The sequence below is a fragment of the Pelodiscus sinensis genome, chromosome 31 (genome assembly GCF_049634645.1).
Source record: "Pelodiscus sinensis isolate JC-2024 chromosome 31, ASM4963464v1, whole genome shotgun sequence".
Classification (NCBI taxonomy): Eukaryota; Metazoa; Chordata; order Testudines; family Trionychidae; genus Pelodiscus; species Pelodiscus sinensis.
The window spans coordinates 7,226,061-7,246,892 of NC_134741.1; the positions used below are offsets into that span (position 1 = coordinate 7,226,061).

A 20,832-nucleotide genomic window follows, 5' to 3' on the forward strand; every position below is an offset into this window, starting at 1 on the left:
TTGCAAATGCCCCGGGGGTTTAAATTTTCCCTGCTCAATTTGCATGAACATGGCTGCCGCTTTTTTCCAGCTTGGGGCTTTGCCGGAGAAAAGCGCCAGTCTAGACGGGGATCTTTCAGAAAATAAAGCCTTTTCCAAAATGTCCCTTATTCCTGATTTTAAGGCTTTATTTTCCAAAAGATCCCGTCTAGACTGGCGCTTTTTTCCGGACAGCGCATCATCCCACGATTTCTGTCTCCGAGGTGATCCTGACCTCCCGGTAACAGGATGTAGCTAGAGACAGGGAGGGGTAAATGGGGTTAGTCACCACTGAGACCTCATGCCATCCAAGACTTTAACTGCTAGAGCTGGTTGCTTCTTTGCAGCGGGCAGCCAGGGTGGCTGACGGATGCCCCAGGAGTCTATCCTAGGGAGGTGACAAGACTCAATGTTCATTTCTCAGGAATCATGCATTCAGTCACATACATTCACACACTCAACAAATGCATGATTTAACAACCAGACTTATATACCAGACTCTCCCTCCAGAATGTTCTTATTTCCAAACTCCTGACAGAACTGTGGTTTTTTTTTTAAGCAGGCACACTGGTTTTGAACTGACCCGAGTTTAAAGGTTTGGATCCAGCAATTCCACCAAGCACCTGAAGCCACTGGAAGCCCTCTACTGATTCTCAAAGTAGGGATTTAAAAGGCTCCTCACCTTGCTTGTGGTGCCTGGAGTTAGGTAGGGAGTGGCCCATGGTTTTCCCAAGCGAAAAGCAGGATGTGTGAATCTGAATCACGACATCAGAATTGTCATGGAATAAACACACCCTGGCTACATCTACATTGGCCCCTTCTCCGGAAGAGGCATGTAAATTTCTAACTTCAGAATAGGGAAATCCACGGGGGCTTTAAATATCCCCCGCGGGATTTAAATAAACATGGCCGCCGTTTTTTTTTCCGGCTTGGGGAAAAGCCGGAAAAGAGCGTCTAGACTGGCACGATCCTCCGGAATAAAGCCCTTTTCCGGAGGATCTCTTATTCCTACTTGCAAGTAAATTAGGAATAAGAGATTCCTTGCAAGTAGGAATAAGAGATCCTCCGGAAAAGGGCTTTATTCCGGAGGATCGTGCCAGTCTAGACGCTCTTTTCCGACTTTTCCCCAAGCCGGAAAAAAAGCGGCGGCCATGTTTATTTAAATCTCCCGCGGATTTCCCTATTCTGAAGTTAGAAATTTACATGCCTCTTCCGGAGAAGGGGCCAATGTAGATGTAGCCCCTAGGTTTAGGGTTCAAGTCAGACAAAACCATTTTAATATCCCAGCTGGGTGTGGTGGTGTTGCAGATGGCAGGGAGTTACCCCTTACCGATACAAGCCTCTCCTCAAACTCAAACGTCTGAAATATTTATACCTTCTTATAAAGTCACAGTGGAAATTTACAGAGAAAAGAGGAAGTAAGGCACTTTACTCTTAGATGGTAACATCTGCTTGACCCTATAAACAGCAAGCAGTGCGATTTTTTTGTTTGTTTAACAGCATTGTGGTTTCTTGCTCAACTTGCTTAGGAAGCTCCCTTCTGACGCAGGATACGCTGCGTACAGTTCAGTCCTTGGCCAGGCTAGTGAGGCCTACCTCCTATGTATTGGACATAAATATTTTACTTAATTTAAAATAAAGTTTGATCAACTAACATGAGAAATTTAAAAGGTTTAATCTCTTCAATAATTCAAATGCAACTGCCCAGACGCATCCCTAGCAAAATGGCTTGACTAATTATGTAATTAACAGTGCGTTTCCATTAGCAACAGTAATCTACAGAAGATTTGGAGAGGGCAGGGCTGTGATTGGCCGGGCCAGGCCTGAACACTGCTGAGGGAATCCACTCAAGGCAAATTGCTCAACACCAGGACTGCTGATAGCCCTTGACTGGAGACCTTTCCAAAATAGGCTACAAACCAGTCACACTGAGCACTTCAGCCGCCAATCCAGCCTGCAGGAAGCCTCATGAGCAAAACCCCTCAGATACCCCAGCTCTTTCTATGCCACAATCAGCCCTGGGCTTACACACAGGTGAGGGGTTATACAGCCCAATCTCTCCAACCCAGAACAGATGCATCCGGTTCCAAAGAACCAGCCATGAATTCCTGGTCAATTTATACTTTAGATCTTACCCACCAGATCACAGTGGACCAATCCTTTAGAATCTAAATGTTTATTAATAAAAGACAGAAAAGGTTGAGAGTAAGGCTGTTAAGGAGAATACATTATAAACATCAATCAGCACGTTCTTGATGCAGTATCTTAGTGGAGATGTTACAAACTACTAGCATAAGTCTTTGGGGTACATCGTGACTGTGTCTACACTGGGCCACTTATTCTGGAAAATCAGCCGCTTTTCCGGAATAAGCTGCGAGCTGTCTAAACTGGCCCTTGAATTTACGGAAAAGCAATGATGCTCTACTGTACAAAATCAGCCGCTATTCCGGAAAAACGATTCTGCTCCCGCTCGGGCATAAGTCCTTATTCCGGAACACTGTTCTGGAAAAGGGCCAGTGTAGACAGCCCAGTAGTCTTTTCTGGAAAAAAGCCCCGATCACGAAAATGGCAATCGGGGCTCTTTTCCGGAAAAGCGCGTCTACATTGGCCAAAGACGCTTTTCCGGAAAAAGGGCTTTTCTGGAAAAGCAGCCTGCCAATGTAGATGCTCCTTTTCCGGAAAAACTGAAAACGGAATAGTATTCCGTTTTAAGCATTTCCGGAAATTCATGCCAGTGTAGACACGGCCCGTATGTCAGGATGGGTCAGCAATCCTTCCCGTGTCTCTGTCCTTAGCAAGGCTGCATCTGGGATAAGTAGCAAGACTGAAGACAAGATGGAGCCCCCCTCATGGCATTTGATATTAATTTCTGGTGTCTCCCAAGCTTGAGCTAGTTACATGGTCAAGTGACGTGTTTCTTGTGCTCTGGCTGCTTTGCAGCTTTCCACACGCATTCTTCAGGTGTGTATTGGCCACCTTGAGAACTATTGTCCTTGGAGCTATACTGACTAGCATAGTCACTCATAGGACATTCCGTCTTCATGACAGGCAGTTCATACACAGCATCAGCAGAGCCCATAGTCATAACTCCCCATGCAAACTCCAAACAAATACACGAATACCATACACAGAATCAGCACAATATCAGCTTTTGTTTGACACCACACACAGCCCACTTTGTACCAAATTTGGGGCAAACAGTTCCCCGTGATTACAGCAGTTATCTGTATGATCACCTTAAAATCCAATAACGTAACAGGGGCCTCAAGAAAGGGTTGGGGTCCTGAGGAAGGATCTGGGATGCAGAAGCAGGGGGAAGGTGCAGTGTGTGGCCAGGAGACAGGGTGCAAGAAAAAAGGAGGGTGTCAGTGCAAGCTGGGAGTGCTGGCTGCTGGGGGAAAGGGAATTGAGGTGATTGGGAGGGAGTGTCTGGGAAGGACAGCAAATATTACCTGGCTTTGGGCCCCCTTGCAGCAACATCTCCAGTCACACTGTCTTGGTCACCCCAGAGAGAGGCCCTACTGCTGCAGCAGCAGCCACACAGACCAAGACCAGCCCCAGACACCAGAGGCACCACTACTGCACCCATTCTGAACAGGGCTGGAGGTGTTGCTACTGCAGCCACGCAGCTCAGGAACAGCCCCAGAGGCACCCCTGACATGGCCATGTGGTCCTGGAGGCCAGCAGTGCAGTGGCAGCAGTGCCTCTAGTGCCGGGCACAGGTTGGGTGGCAATGACTCAGCCAAGCGCTGCCTCCTCTCTAGTGGCTACAAAGCACGAAGAGGGGATGGGGCTAAGCTCCTTCATCCTCAGCACATGCTCATTTTGAGGTGGGGCCTGGCACTGCCTTGTGGACAGGATCAAAGTCTTAGGAAGGCTGGATTCTGCTAACAGAAAATTTTGCTCACCCCCACTATAGGGTTTCTCACCTGTGAGGGATCAATTATACGCAACAAGCCTTGAACTCTCGCTATAGCATACCCCAAAGTCAAAGCAGTTAAAGGATTTTTCTCCTGTGAGAGTTCTCATGGATAACAAGGTGTGACCTCTGACTGAAACATTTCCTACAGTGAAAGCAGGTGAATAGCTTCTTCCGTATGGGTTTTCCTATGTCTTACACAGGTTGAGGTCTGACGGAAGCTTTTCCCACAATCAGAGCAGCTGAAGGGTTTCTCTCCTGTGTGGACTCTCCTATGTCTAACAAGGTATGACCCATGACTGAAGCTTTTCCCACAGTCAGAGCAGCTGAAGGGTTTCTCTCCCGTGTGAACTCTCCTATGTCTAAGAAGGCATGACCTCTGACTGAAGCTTTTACCACAGTCAGAGCAACTGAAAGGTTTCTCCCCTGTGTGGGCTCTCCTATGGATAACAAGGTGTGACCTCTGACTGAAACTTTTCCCACAGTCAGAGCAGCTGAAGGGTTTCTCTCCTGTGTGGGCTCTACTATGGATAACAAGCTGTGACCTGTCACTGAAGCTTTTCCCACAGTCAGAGCAGCTGAAAGGTTTCTCTCCTGTGTGGGCTCTCCTATGGATAACAAGCTGTGAGCTCTGACTGAAACTTTTCCCACAGTCAGAGCAGCTGAAAGGTTTCTCCCCTGTGTGGGCTCTCCTATGGGTAACAAGGTGTGACCTCCGACTGAAGCTTTTCCCACAGTCAGAGCAGCTGAAGGGTTTCTCTCCTGTGTGGGCTCTCCTATGGATAACAAGGTGTGACCTCTGACTGAAACTTTTCCCACAGTCAGAGCAGCTGAAGGGTTTCTCCCCTGTGTGGGCTCTCCTATGGGTAACAAGGTGTGACCTCCGACTGAAGCTTTTCCCACAGTCAGAGAAGCTGAAGGGTTTCTCTCCCGTGTGAACTCTCCTATGGATAACAAGCTGTGACTGGTCATTGAATCTTTTCCCACAGTCAGAGCAGCTGAAGGGCTTCTCTCCTGTGTGGGCTCTCCTATGGATAACAAGGTGTGACCTCTGACTGAAGCTTTTCCCACAGTCAGAGCAGCTGAAGGGTTTCTCTCCTGTGTGAACTCTCCTATGGATAACAAGCTGTGACCGGTCATTGAATCTTTTCCCACAGTCAGAGCAGCTGAAGGGTTTCTCTCCTGTGTGGGCTCTTTCATGTTTAATAGGAGTTACACAGTCACTGCAAGCACAAGTTGAATGTTGATGGGGGATTTTCTTTTGAACAGTTTCTTTGTTTGTTTTCAACCTTCTGCTCCTCTGACTGGATTTATCCTGTCCTGCTTCTGGATGGTTTCCCTGCTGCCTTTGTAGAATACGCTGACTCTCACGAGTCTCTCCTTGCTCCGGACTCTGAGAAACATGCCCTTCACATCTTCCCACTAACACCCCACATGGAGCCATTCGCTCAGGTCGTTCCTCCTGAAGACTCCTCTCACTGTTCTCATTCAGCATCCCATCACCTGCAGCGATTGAGAGAGAAACCACACAGGAGTCATTCCCTGTGCTGAGCTGAAATAAAAATTCTCAATGGTGAATAGAAAATGCGGGACAAACCCAAAGAATGGCTGGAAAGATACAATAATCATGAGCTGAGTTCACCCTACACCTCCATAACTCTTTCCCCACGCAGCACTCTTAGCGTGGAGTTGAAGACAGGCTGAAGGGCCAGTCAGACTTGATGAAAACACACAATAAACATCTGCTATGAGAACACAGACATTGGTTTGAGTCAGTTTAGCTGATTTCTCACCTGTGTGGGTGTCACTGATGATCTCCCCTTCCTCACAGCCTTGGAGATCCGGGATCTGCAGCTCTTCTCCTCGCTCCACCCAGGAGAGCACATGAGCTTTGGAAATAGGAAATCCTATTCGGGGAGCAATTAACCAACTGCTGATCTTGCTCATTAAGGTCTGTTCCATTCCTGCTTCCAAAGCCAGGATCTGAGTCTCCTACCCAGACAGGCTCTTTCCCCACCTTCCAGAGAGTGGTCTCTGGCTGGTACAAGATCCCAGGATACACTAATTCCATACTCCCCCTGTACAACTACCATGTTGGGAATAGCCCAGCTGACTCCCATGGGGAACTGAGCGCTCTGCTGCACTCTTACAGGACACAATTCAGTCTCCTTTAGGGCCTGTTCCATACTGGGGCAGGACAGGAACACACTGCTCATAAGGGGAGAGCTCTAGGACTTTCAGGACTGACAGACACCCCTAGACAGGACTCATATTTGAGCTGACACATGTCAGGTCTCTAGGGCTGGGAGGGAAAGGATCCAGCAGAGCTCTAGAGCTCTGTGGGCTCTGCCCACAAAGCTCTTGCCTGGGAGATGGAATTGCCCTGCTCTTGGGCTCAGATGCTCTAACTGAGCCAGAAGGAGGCAGGGGAATTGTCTGATCAGGAAAATGAATCCTTGGCTGGCCACTTCAAGCCCTGCCTATGGTCCACACTCCTGATCCTGACTGACTGTGCCATGGTGGGCCCTGTCAGCTGCCCACAACAGCTGTCAGTCCTGCAGACAGCCAGGGCAGTGCCGGCCTGTTCCTGTGGCCAGCCAAGGTGGAGACAGGCTGGGCTGCTTCTCTGCTGCTCGTAGATGCTCCTGCAGCTCAGCTCCCCTTCTGCAGCCTTGGTTCGACTCTGCCAGCAGCAGCAGCCCTCCTCTTGTGGCCAGTCGAGCCTGCCATTTGGTGCCCCTCTGGCTTACACAGAATCTACCAGAGGCAGGGAAGGACTCTGAGTTGGCGCCTTCCTTCCAGGGGCTCAGCACAATGGCACAAGGGGACCCTGCAGACGCTAAGAGCAGCTGCACCCAGCCCCACAACTCTGGTACCTGCCTGGGCCCTTCCACTGACACCTCCGGCCAAGGCACAACATGGGCAAGATGGCTGGAACCACAATAAGACCTTGGCTGTGGGAAGAGCAGCACCACTATTATGACACTGAGTCACCTCTCACGCAGGAGCCAGGATTACTGGGGCACATACTGCTGATATTGGGGGTTTGGACAATAAAGGACCCTGATCCAAACCCAACCCAGCTGCTCCAGAGCCCACCCAGCTTTTGTTACACAAGGGGACAGGAATCCTCACCCAGCCAGATCACAGCCACATAATTCTCCTGCATCACATCCCTGTAGAGAGCTCTCTGGCCCGGGTCCAACAAAGCCCATTCCTCCTCAGAGAAATACACAGCCACCTCCTCGAAGCTCACTGGCTCCACCACGGCCATTTCCTGTCCCTGGCTCTGCAGGCCAGGGGCTGAGCTGGAGTCAGACATGGGTGTTCTGCAGCCTGTCAGGAGGAGAAGGGGAATTGAAGACATTTCAAAAAGGGTTTTAATCCTTTCCACACCCAATTCCGCCCAGACTCTGTCCCTGGTGGAAAACATGTTGGACTCTACGCTGAGTCTAGATATTCCATAAACACCACACACAAGTTAGATCTGAAAGCCGTATTTATTTCTCTCAATACCTGGCTTGAGTTACATTACTTTGCCTGCAACAATGGGATTCAGTTCTCAGCACCCAGTGTTTCTGCTAAACAAGCCACATATTCATCTGCCTGGACATGGACATAGATTTAATTTAATTTGGGCTGCAGTATTTATAATCCTTCATCTTCCTACATTGATTTGCAGCCCAAACTTTGGTTCTCTCATCTGACACAGACTTTATAAACTCTCTCCACAACAGAGAGGAAGTGAAGTTAATATGAGTATTCAGATACATATTATTAAACACGTGTGCTGAATGTTTACAGGATAAGACCTTAAAATTCATGGATTCATGGCATCAGAAGATATCCTTAGCCATGCAGTCTGTCCACTCTGCGGCACAAGCCATTACACCTAGCCCAGCTACCCATGCACAAAGCTCTGTTTCCCCACAGCATATTTTGTAGAAAGTCGCCCAGTGTTGATATGAAGACATAAAGAGATGGAGAACCCATCAGTTCTTTGCTCATTTGTTTCAGCAGCTAATCCTCTTACCCATCAAATATTTGTGCCTCTTCTCTAGCCTGAAATTCTCTGACTGCAGCTTTCAGTTATTGACTCTCACTGAACTGTATCCACTAGACCGGGGTGGGCAATTCATTTTGTTTGGGCGGGGTGGGGGGGAGACTCCAAGATTTTGGAAAGTGATTGAGAGCTGCACTCTTCCAAGACATTAAGTAGGAAATACAGTGTATGGGATGGACATTGGGAGAAGATGGGAGCTTTGGGTAAGGGGTTGGGATGCAGGAGTGAAAGAGGGTTCTGGGAAAGAGTTTGAGTGAAGGAGGCAGGTGTGATCTGGGGCACTGGATTAGCCAACTACTCATGAGATAGTTAAAATAAAGTTAATTTAGAGAAGCAGCTAAGTGGACAAATAAGGGGATGAGGGTTACTTGGATGCAGTAAAAGAACAAATAGTTTGGGTATGTGGAGTGTACAGCAGGAGTGGGGGGGGCAGAGAACTAGATGGGGAAGGGAGAGGTTGGGGTGCCAGAGGCAAGCTTTGGCCAGGAGACTTACCTGAGTGACTCCCGACCAGCAGCCAAGCACCTCTCTGAGGCAGGCAGGAAGCCTGATCAATCCTCACACCGGCTACGGAGCAATATGGGTGTGTGAATAACTATGAGCCGGAGAGGAGGGGGCACAGTGCTTCCTTTCTGGCCAGAAACCAGCCAATGAGATTGTCCTGGGGATGGAAGCAGTGCCTGTAGCCTTCCCTCTTCACCTCTGGGCTCACCTTCGCTTTGAGTGGCTTGCAGGTGGGAAGTGGCAAACATGGAACTAGCCCATAGCTCGCTAAGCATCAGTGGGCCGCATCCGATGGCCTGGCGAGCTAGATAGGCTGTATTTTTCCCAGGCCTGCACTAGACCGAAGAGCCCTTGCGAATCCAGAAGTTTCTCGCCATGAACAAACTGATACCGTGGAAGCCAGTCAGCTCTCAGCCTATTTATTGTTTGAAACCAACCCCATATTGAAACTGACTGAGCAGTGAAATCTGAGCCTGAAGGTGCCGTCTGTTGTGTGCTTTAACTTCACCCCTTTAGCATCACACCTTGTAGATCAGTGTTTCTCAAAGTGTCTGCAGGTGCCCATGTAGTGCCCCTGGGGCTCCTCACTGATCACTGGGTGATTTAGGGCTGTGAGCACCGTGGTCACTGGGTTTGGTTGGTAACTTCAATGACAATCCCATGAAGATGTTTTCACAGGAATTTTCTCATCATTTAAAGAATTTCCACCAACAAACTCACCTTGTCTGAAAGCTCCCAGGGATTTTCCTCTTGCTCTCTCCAGTGCAGAGGGCAGAGTGTCTGGTGGGGGAAGGGATAAGAGAGGTGAGATTCCAGGCTCTCCTATTCATAATAATGTCCCCATTCTGAACTCTGCGTTACAATTGTATCGGAGACCAGACAGAGACACACTCAAATGTTTAGTATGAAAAGGTCTGAAACTTTCCATGTCCTCTCTCGCTTCGGCACCTCCCAGCAATGGAGCCAACATCTCTGCAGCTTCCTCCCCCCCCCAGGAGACACAAACTGAAAGCGAGATTTACTTTTCCCTCTTCATCCCCTCCCACCTGGTTTCTCTCAGTCACTTACTACCTCTTGTCATAACCTAGAGCTGTGCTGGGGAAAGACATTGTCATGACATTAACTTTACCTATTTGGATCCCTTGACACCAAGGGGAGGCTCAGAGTTTGCAAACCCCTGGCTCTATTTGCAAGCAGTTGACTCTGTTTGCTCAGTGCCTCTAAGGAGAGCAGCATGATGGGGCCATCATTCTCCATGTGGGAATTGAGGCAGGGGATGGTTGGCTTCAGAGGCCAGATTCAATAGTTTCTAATAGTTAAACAACTTTCCCCTACTCCATCCCTTCTAGGTACCTTTGAATTCCCTCAGAGTCTCTGACAGCGCATACGTTTTCTGGGAGAAAGCATCGACTTGTTCTTCCAGTTCAGGGGAAATCTCTTCTGGCAGCTGGAACTGCCCCGTCTCACACCTGGACAGAAACAATTCAATGTGATTCTATTTCATTTACAGATGATAAGATTTGGCTAGTGAGTCTCAGCTCTAACAGGCCTGGAGTTAGAATTCCTTGAATTCCCCCAGCCTGAGAGCAGGGGCAACACAGTCCATGGCTATGCAACATTCCTCCCACTGCTGTTCTTCACCTCTGGCCCGGAGAGACCAGCTGGGGACAAAAGTGAAATTGAGTTTCAATGGCTAATTCACTCTTTAACTTCCAGGCAATGAGGGACAGGATATTCCCAGGTGAAGGGCGGCAGGAATCTGCCCACTAGGAACAAGACTGAGACACCAGCTTCTCCCTCCCCTGCTCCTTCCACACAGGTCTCCAAACAGCCCTCAGGTAGGACAGACTCTGGATCCCTGCTGCCCTGGTCTAAATGTGCCCAGTGCCCAGCAGTGACAGACCCATATTCCAGCCCCACAGTCTGAGGCAGCCAGTCCCCAGGGAGGTGACAGCTCTAGGAAATATCTGAAGTCAGACTGTGCCCCTGAATGGGGAATTCCAGAGTCTGCTGTGCAAGGGTGAGACCCTCAGAATTAAGTGAGTCAGAGACATTTCTATCCACCATCTGGCTATAGAGCCCTGGGGAGATGTGGTGCCAACATCAGCTTCAAGCTCTTTCCCTGCGCTGTGCAATATGACAGGAGTGCGAGCCACCTACCTGTTCAAGCTGTTTCTGACGCCCTAGAGAAAAGAGACAGAAAAGAATCTCAGCTGCACTGGACACACACAAGGAAGGCATTTTGCAAATATGAGGAAGACACGCCCTGGCCTGACCCCAGGGCCATAGATTCTGTGACCTAATGGGGCTTTCCCATCTCTAATAGCTCTGTGCCTATGACTCTGCAAAGCACAACAGTCACTCGCATGGCAGCAATGCACATGCCAAGTTACACCCAGATCGGATGGCTGGACCCCAGCACTTGTGCCTGCATAGTGGGTCTCCCTAGCTGAGGGGCAGAAGTTATGAGGTGTGGGAGAGGGGAGCTGTGAGGGGATGGGGGCAGGGCGCGAGGGGGAGGGATGAAGGAAGCAGGTGTCCAGTTTGGGACTGGAAGCCCCTGGCCCAACAGGCTCCTGGAGATTCCAGGCAGCGTCACTGGCCCAGGCTGTCAAACACCCAATTTGCAGCTCCACAGGCTCCCTACCAGCCCCTGTGCAGCCCGTGTGGAAGACCCTGGGTCGGCATGTCCGGCTCTTAGCATTGGAGCAAATGGGGGTGGGGGGAGGAGATCAGCTGGGCCAGGGCAGGGCAAGAACCACTCTTGGGCAGCACGGTGAACAGGGTTGGCCATTGACCAGGCTCCCTAACTTTAATCCAAGCCCCTTCCCTTCTGCCTCCCCTCGCACCCAGTTCCTCCAGTGCCTGGCTGGAACGGCTGCCCCACTGCCAGCCCTGCTGGTGCAGTCATGGGGCCGAGGGCAGGGGAATCCTCAGGTTTGGAGAGCAGATGGGGGCTGGAGTGCAGGGGGCAGGAGAGAGGGATGGACCAGAGGATGTCTGTCTCGGGGGCGGAGTTACAGCTTCCCCTAGGATTCCCTCAATGTATTGTTCCCAGCATGGTATATCAATTGTGGGACATATTAATGTGGCTTGGGTTTTTTTGGGGGGGGGGGAGTGGAGGTGTCTTTCAACTGTGTTTTCAATTACAGGGTTTCATGCTGATAAGCTGAATTTCAGAAAACTAAAGACGTCCCTGACAGCGATAACAACTGTGAATAAATTGTACCAAAACACCAACATTGAGCCTGCCACTTGCAGAATCTAGTTTCATTTATAGATGTGGTACAAGAAGAATCAAATGACATCTAACAAAAGATGGCCAGGCCCACTTTTGCCACATGCTAAGCACTATAAATTAAAATTGAACACTCAGCAATTGGAGCAAAAATGGTGGCAGCAGAATGCAAGCCACAGTTCATTCGGCAATGCCAGAAAGGATGGAACTCTGTGTTCATGGCTGTGGAGAGAATTCGGTGCATACTGAATGAACAAGGAGAAGGGTCCATAAGAAATGTGTTCCCAGAACTCCAAATTAGTATGTAAGGCGCAGTTCTTCACTTTATGCTTTTCTTTTCGTTAAAAAAAAACAAACAAACACTGATCATTCAGGAAGGATGGGCTCCACCTAAACCAGGGTGGAACCAGACTGCTGGCACTAAACTTTAAAAAGGCCGTAGAGCAGTTTTTAAACTAAAAGATGGGGGAAAGCCGATTGGTGCGGAAATGCACGTAAATCGGAGAGAGACTTCTCTTGGAGGAGAATCCATTGATAGAGATTCTCTAAGCTGTAGTCAGAAAGAGAGGAGGGGAGAGGGCAAACCAAGCGCCAGAGCAGATAAACAACCGCATACAAAGGAATCCAATGCATCAGGGAAGGGCAGACAAACAAGCAGTGGAAAATTTTTAAAGTGTTTGTACACAAATGCTAGGAGTCTGACTAATAAGATGGGTGAACTGGAGTACTTCGTATTAAATGAGGAGATTGACATAATAGGCATCACTGAAACCTGGTGGAATGAGGAAAATCTGTGGGACACAATCATACCGGGATATAAAATATATCGAAAGGATAGAGCAGGCCGGGTGGGTGGCGGAGTGGCACTGTATGTGAAAGACAATGTAGAATCAAATGAAATAAAAATATTAAGTGAATCAACATGTTCCATAGAATCGCTATGGATAGTAATTCCATGCTCCAATAATAAGAAATTAGCAGTAGGATATATTATCGACCACCTGACCAGGACAGCGATATGGACATGGAAATGCTGAGGGAGATTAGAGAGGCTACCAAAATAGAGAACTCTATAATAATGGGGGATTTTAATTACCCCCATATTGACTGGATACATGTCACCTCAGGAAGAGAACCAGAGATAAAATTTCTCAATGGCTTAAATGACTGCTTCTTGGAGCAGCTGGTACAGGAACCCACAAGGGGAGAGGCAATTCTCGATTTAGTCCTGAGCGGAGCGCAGGATCAGATCCAGGAAATAACCGTTACAGGACCGCTTGGGAATAGTGACCATAATATAATAACATTCAACATTCCTGTGGTGGGAAGAACGCCTCAGCAGTCCAGCACCCTGGCATTTAATTTCAAAAAGGGGAATTACACAAAAATGAGGAGGTTAGTTAAACAGAAATTAAAAGGCACAGTGACTAGAGCCAAATCCCTGAAAGCTGCATGGAAACTTTTTAAAGACACCATAATAGAGGCCCAACTTAAATGTATACCCCAAATTAAAAAACATAGCAAGAGACCTAAAACAGTGTCACCGTGGCTTAACCACCATGTAAAAGAAGCAGTGAGGGACAAAAAGGTATCTTTTAAGAAGTGGAAGTCCAATCCTAGTGAGATAAATAGAAAGGAACATAAACACTGTCAAATCAAGTGTAAAAATGTAATAAGAAAAGCAAAAAAAGATTTTGAGGAACAGCTAGCCAAAAACTCAAAAAGAAATAACAAAATGTTTTTAAGTACATTAGAAGCAGGAAGCCTGCTAAAAAACCTGTGGGTCTTTGTAGATGATAGAGCTATAAAAGGAGCAATCAAAGACGATAAAGCCATTGCGGAGAAACTAAATTATTTCTTTGCTTCAGTCTTCACGGCTGAGGATGTTGGGGAGATTCCCGAATCTGCACCATCCTTTGTGGGTGATGATTCTGAGGAACTGTCTTAGATTGAAGTGACATTAGAGGAGGTTTTGGAACAAATAGAAAAACTTAATGTTAACAAATCTCCGGGACCGGATGGCATTCATCCAAGGGTTCTAAAAGAACTCAAATGGGAAATTGCTGAGCTATTATCCGTGGTTTGTAACCTATCCTTTAAATCAGCTTCCGTACCTAATGACTGGAAGGTAGCCAACGTGACACCAATATTTTAAAAGGGCTCTAGAGGCGATCCTGGCAATTACAGACCAGTAAGTCTAACTTCAGTAAGGGACAAATTAGTCGAAACAATAGTAAAGAATAAAATTGTGAAGCATGTAGAAGAACATAATTTGTTGGACAAAAGTCAACATGGTTTCTGTAAAGGGAAATCCTGTCTTACTAATCTATTACAGTTCTTTGAAAGGGTTAACAAGCATGCGGATAAGGGGGATCCAGTAGATATAGTATACTTGGATTTTCAGAAAGCCTTTGACAAGGTCCCTCACCAAAGGCTCTTGTGTAAATTACATGGCCATGGGATAAGAGGGAAGGTCCTTTCTTGGACTGAGAACTGGTTAAAAGACAGGAAACAAAGGGTAGGAATAAATGGTAAATTTTCAGATTGGAGAGGCGTAACTAATGGTGTCCCCCAAGGGTGAGTCCTCAGACCAATCCTTTTCAACTTATTCATAAATGATCTGGAGAAAGGGGTAAGCAGTGAGGTAGTAAAGTTTGTGGATGATACCAAACTGTTTAGGATAGTCAAGACAGAAACAGACTGTGAGGGACTCCAAGAAGATCTCACCAAACTGAGTGATTGGGCAGCAAAATGGCAAATGAAATTTAATGTGGATAAGTGTAAAGTAATGCACATCGGGAAAAATAACCCCAACTATACATACAGTATGATGGGGGCTAATTTGGCTACGACAAATCAGGAAAGGGATCTTGGAGTTATCGTGGACAGTTCTCTGAAAACTTCCACGCAGTGGCGGTCAAAAAGGCAAATAGGATGCTAAGAATTATTAGGAAAGGGATAGAAAATAAGACCCAGAATATCTTACTGCCCGGCTGTGTCTACACTGGCATGAATTTCCGCAACTGCTTAAAACGGAATACTATTCCGTTTTCAGTTTTTCCAGAAAAGGAGCGTCTACATTGGCAGGCTGCTTTTCCGGAAAAGCCCTTTTTCTGGAAAAGCGTCTGTGGCCAATGTAGAAGCGCTTTTCCGGAGAAGACTACTGGGCTGTCTACACTGGCTCTTTTCCGGAACAGTGTTCCAGAATAAGGACTTATGCCCGAGCAGGAGCAGAATAGTTTTTCTGGAATAGCGGCTGATTTTGTACAGTAGAGCATCGTTGCTTTTCCAGAAATTCAAGGGCCAGTGTAGACAGCTCGCAGCTTATTCCAGAAAAGCAGCTGATTTTCCGGAATAAGTGGCCCAGTGTAGACACAGCCCCCCTGTATAAAACTATGGTACGCCCACATCTTGAATACTGTGTACAGATGTGGTCTCCTCACCTCAAAAAAGATATTTTGGCCTTGGAAAGGGTTCAGAAAAGGGCAACTAAAATGATTAGGGGTTTGGAACGGGTCCCATATGAGGAGAGGTTAAAGCGACTGGGACTTTTCAGTTTAGAAAAGAGGAGACTGAGGGGGGATATGATAGAGGTCTATAAAATCATGAGTGGTGTGGAGAGGGCTGATAAAGAAAAGTTATTTATTAGTTCCCTAAATAGAAGAAGAAGAGGACACCAAATTAAATTAATGGGTAGCAGGTTTAAAACTAATAAAAGAAAGTTCTTCTTCACAAAGCGTGTAGTCAACCTGTGGAACGCCTTGCCAGAGGAGGCTGTGAAGGCTAGGACTATAATAGAGTTTAAAGAGAAGCTAGATAATTTCATGGAGGTTAGGTCTATAAAAGGCTATTAGCCAGGGGATAAAATGGTGTCCTTGGCCTCTGTTTGTCAGAGGCTGGAGAGAGATGGCAGGAGACAAATGGCTTGATCATTGTCTTCAGTCCACCCTCTCTGGGGCACCTGGTGCTGGCCACTGTCAGTAGACAGGATATTGGGCTAGAAGGACCTTTGGTCTGACCCAGTACGGCCGTTCTTATGTTATGTTATTCTGTATTTTTATTAACATTACGTATTGGCTGTTCGATAGGCTGAATCTAGCAGAGCTGGTTTTATTGGCAGAATATGCCATGGTTATGGGCCCATTGGTGAAAGCACTACATATTATCCAAGCACAGATAAGCACACTAATGGAATGGATGCTGCGTAAATTATACCAACTTCAGGGGGTAGCAGTTTGTTTTTTTCACTTTATGCAGTAAAGACTAACAGTCTGGTAGCACTTTATAGATTAACAAAGCATATATGTGGTATCACAAGGTTTCGTGAGCACAGCCCACTTCTTCAGATGACCAGAGTTGTGAGTTTAGGCTGTGCAGAGCCAAAATAAATAGGTCTGTACAGCCTAAACTCACAACTCTGGTCATCTGAAGTAATGGGCTGTGCCCACGAAAGCTCATAATCCCATCTATATGTTTTGTTGTCTATAAAGTGCTACCAGACCATTTGTTGCTTTTTAAGTTTAAATTATACTTGATGGTTTCAAAACTGCAAAGGAACAAGATGCCCTCTTGAGGCCACTGGTAGATAGATTCCAGTGCAGCATTCAGAAATGTTTTGGTAAAATAATTGAGGACCTGAAGCTAATAGCAACGGACATCTTGATGCCAAATATTAGGACTACTTGGAACACGCATGAAACTGGGATTAGAAAAGCTAATAGCAACGGACATCTTGATGCCAAATATTAGGACCACTTGGAACACGCATGAAACTGGGATTAGAAAAGGTAAGACTGTCATTTTAGACAAATGAAACTACAAAGAAGCTTGATGGGTATTTGGCGTCTTCAGGAGAGACCATGGAGCTGCTGCACTCTTTTTCTAGAATTAGGGAGCTGTGCACCAGGGCCAACAGACCTCTGTCTCCATCAGCTGCCTGTGAGAGATTCTTCCGTGTGATGGACTCATTTTTTCATAGACAAGCAAGGACTAGTCAATTTGAAAAAAGATGATCCTATGGTTGAAAAAACATTTTGGAAATTAATAATTACAATGGAAAAATGCACACTGCAAATGTGGACAAAATAAATACATTTCTGTAATCCGACTTGTATTTAATTTGGTCCCTCTTCATCTTTATAAATGAAGGCAGTGACTATCATTAAATTCCATCACTGAAAAATGTATAGTATAGGTGTACATATAACATAGAATTATTATAAGAGTTAATATAGCATGTGTGTGTTAGTGGTGACCTGCAAGAACTCAGGTGGTTAAGCATAGGGTTCCATAGGACAACTAATTTTTACTTTTGCATACTTCAGTACAATTAAGATAGGATACTTTTGTACTTTCACTGAAGTAGTTTTACAGAAGATTACTTTGATTTTTACTTACATTTGTTTCAAAGTAGCAGGACTTTGAGTTGCATTGCACAGAGTAGTTAGATACAAGGCATTGCATTTGCACAGAGTAAAACAATGAAAATGGGCTGCAGAGACAGGAGAGCAATTCTGTGAGTCCCGGGAATAAGACAAGAGAAAAGTGATGAGACTCCGTCCTGTCTTTAGCTCCGTTTTTACATTGTAAACACTTTTAAAATGCAGCAGCACAAACATACACTCGAGTGGGCCGGGCGAAGTGCGGGGGGGGGGGGGTCTGCAGCCTCCTGAGCCTGCTCAGCGCCTCCCAGGTGAATAAGGGATTAAAATAAATGTTGAAGCAAATAAAAAGGCCCCTCGCCAGGGCCACCCTGTGACTCGCACCTCATCCCCACTGGGGAAGCTGCTTTAACCCTCCTGCCCCGCACTTTTTCCCTGATGCCCACCCCCTCACCACCCTCTGCCCCCATTACCCTCATGCCTCTGTGCCCTCACACATGCCTTGCTCCATCCCCGCCTTCCTCAAGCCCACCACTCCTATCCACCCTTCTCCCAGCACCTCCCCCTCCAGCCCCCAATGCCCTTCCCCTCTCCTCTCCCAGCATCACCCACTAACACCTCCCTCCTGCCCTTTTCCTCAGTGTCTCCACATGGCCCCTGACCTGCCCCCCTCCCCTCAGCCTTTGCACTGGGGAAGCTGCTTTAACCCCCCCCCCCCCCCCGCGCTGGGGCTTCGCTCTCGCTGTTGCAGAGTTTACCTGGCGCCCCTCCCCCCACCAGACCTGAGTCCTCGGGACACTCGCAGCGCGCGGGCAGAGACAGGCCAGGGCTGCGCCAGAGCCGCTGCGCATGCGCAGTGCCCGGACAGGAGCCCACAGTGGCACCGCCTCTCAGGTGAGCATCCCCCGCCCCCTCCGCGCGCCGCCCCGGGACCCACCAGACGCGCTGGGCAGAAGCCGGGACTGGCCCACGTGGGCATCTCTCGCCCCACCCCCGCAACAAAGGGCCGGTCCCAGCGCCCCGCGCGCGCACCCGCCGCAGCCTCCCCCCGCCCGCGCAGCCACGTGGGGCCCAGAGCGAACCCTGCAACCCCAGCAGCGCGCGCCGGCCCCGCCCACCTCGGGACACCCCCCGCTCCCAGCCCGGCAGGGAGGGAATCCCCCGGGTAGCTACACGCGCTGCAAAAGCCCCGCCCCACCTGCGAGCCGGCCCGGGCTCCGAGAAGCGAAAATAGCCGCTGGCCGGTCTGAGCTAAGACCTGGCGCTGGAGCCTGGTCGGAGTCACGGAGCTGCTGCGCATGCGCGGTCTGACGGGCCGCCCCGTTCTACTCCGCCGCGGGCAGGGAAAGGGACCAGAAGTCGCCGCGGTTACTGCGCATGCGCCGCGCTCCCTGAGCCGGGAGCCGTTGGGGCCGTTACTCGCTGCCGGGCGGAGGGGCTGTGACCCGCCGTCCTGCGCTGCTTGTGAGTCCGGTGTATAGGCAAAAAGTGAAACCGCTCAGTTTTTGTGACGGTCACAGTTTCTGTCAAACAAACATGACATTCGGTATAACTGCTCAGGAATTGCTACTTTTGCTGGATGGTTGCAAATTCGGAGGAACTGTGTTTTTTGGTAGAAAAATCTCTCAATTTGCTACCTCCTGTCTAAGGGACTCAGGGGATGCTGGTGTTTTGCCTTGGGCGGGGGCCTTTTGCTCCTGGTCCATGGGTCACAAATTCAGAGGAACTGTGTTTTTTGGTAGAAAAATCTCTCAATTTGCTACCTCCTGTCTAACGGACTCAGGGGATGCGGGTGTTTTGTCTTGGGCGGGGGCCTTTTGCTCCTGGTCCATGGGTCACAAATTCGGAGGAACTGTGTTTTTTGGTTGAAAAATCTCTCAATTTGCTACCTCCTGTCTAAGGGACTCAGGGGATGCTGGTGTTTTGCCTTGGGCGGGGGCCTTTTGCTCCTGGTCCATGGGTCACAAATTCAGAGGAACTGTGTTTTTTGGTAGAAAAATCTCTCAATTTGCTACCTCCTGTCTAACGGACTCAGGGGATGCGGGTGTTTTGTCTTGGGCGGGGGCCTTTTGCTCCTGGTCCATGGGTCACAAATTCGGAGGAACTGTGTTTTTTGGTAGAAAAATCTCTCAATTTGCTACCTCCTGTCTAAGGGACTCAGGGGATGCTGGTGTTTTGCCTTGGGCGGGGGCCTTTTGCTCCTGGTCCATGGGTCACAAATTCAGAGGAACTGTGTTTTTTGGTAGAAAAATCTCTCAATTTGCTACCTCCTGTCTAACGGACTCAGGGGAGGCGGGTGTTTTGTCTTGGGCGGGGGCCTTTTGCTCCTGGTCCATGGGTCACAAATTCGGAGGAACTGTGTTTTTTGGTTGAAAAATCTCTCAATTTGCTACCTCCTGTCTAAGGGACTCAGGGGATGCTGGTGTTTTGCCTTGGCCGGGGGCCTTTTGCTCCTGGTCCATGGGTCACAAATTCAGAGGAACTGTGTTTTTTGGTAGAAAAATCTCTCAATTTGCTACCTCCTGTCTAAGGGACTCAGGGGATGCTGGTGTTTTGCCTTGGGCGGGGGCCTTTTGCTCCTGGTCCATGGGTCACAAATTCAGAGGAACTGTGTTTTTTGGTAGAAAAATCTCTCAATTTGCTACCTCCTGTCTAACGGACTCAGGGGAGGCGGGTGTTTTGTCTTGGGCGGGGGCCTTTTGCTCCTGGTCCATGGGTCACAAATTCGGAGGAACTGTGTTTTTTGGTTGAAAAATCTCTCAATTTGCTACCTCCTGTCTAAGGGACTCAGGGGATGCTGGTGTTTTGCCTTGGCCGGGGGCCTTTTGCTCCTGGTCCATGGGTCACAAATTCAGAGGAACTGTGTTTTTTGGTAGAAAAATCTCTCAATTTGCTACCTCCTGTCTAACGGACTCAGGGGATGCTGGTGTTTTGTCTTGGGCGGGGGCCTTTTGCCCCTGGTCCATGGGTCACAAATTCAGAGGAACTGTGTTTTTTGGTAGAAAAATCTCTCAATTTGCTACCTCCTGTCTAAGGGACTCAGGGGATGCTGGTGTTTTGCCTTGGGCGGGGGCCTTTTGCTCCTGGTCCATGGGTCACAAATTCAGAGGAACTGTGTTTTTTGGTAGAAAAATCTCTCAATTTGCTACCTCCTGTCTAACGGACTCAGGGGAGGCGGGTGTTTTGTCTTGGGCGGGGGCCTTTTGCTCCTGGTCCATGGGTCACAAATTCGGAGGAACTGTGTTTTTTGGTTGAAAAATCTCTCAATTTGCTACCTCCTGTCTAAGGGACTCAGGGGATGCTGGTGTTTTGCCTTGGCCGGGGGCCTTTTGCTCCTGGTCCATGGGTCACAAATTCAGAGGAACTGTGTTTTTTGGTAGAAAAATCTCTCAATTTGCTACCTCCTGTCTAACGGACTCAGGGGATGCTGGTGTTTTGTCTTGGGCGGGGGCCTTTTGCTCCTGGTCCATGGGTCACAAATTCAGAGGAACTGTGTTTTTTGGTAGAAAAATCTCTCAATTTGCTACCTCCTGTCTAACGGATTCAGGGGATGCTGGTGTTTTGCCTTGGCGGGGGCCTTTTGCTCCTGGTCCATGGGTCACAAATTCAGAGGAACTGTGTTTTTTGGTAGAAAAATCTCTCAATTTGCTACCTCCTGTCTAAGGGACTCAGGGGATGCTGGTGTTTTGCCTTGGCCTGGGGCCTTTTG

General features: G+C 48.3%; 2 protein-coding genes across 4 annotated transcripts in view; one reads left to right on the forward strand and one right to left on the reverse strand.

The window, feature by feature from the left end:
- LOC142821516 (uncharacterized) overlaps window positions 1-20,832 on the forward strand; it is a 369,045-nt gene that overhangs the window by 326,091 nt on the left and 22,122 nt on the right. The window lies entirely within an intron of this gene.
- On the reverse strand, window positions 1,716-7,335 carry LOC112546055 (uncharacterized). Its single transcript, XM_075912754.1, has 3 exons — window positions 7,073-7,335; window positions 5,731-5,844; window positions 1,716-5,440 (listed from the first exon to the last, which is right to left on the reverse strand). The coding sequence occupies exons 1-3, from the start codon at window positions 7,302-7,304 to the stop codon at window positions 4,083-4,085; spliced, it is 1,704 nt and encodes a 567-aa protein (XP_075768869.1). The 5' UTR covers window positions 7,305-7,335; the 3' UTR covers window positions 1,716-4,082.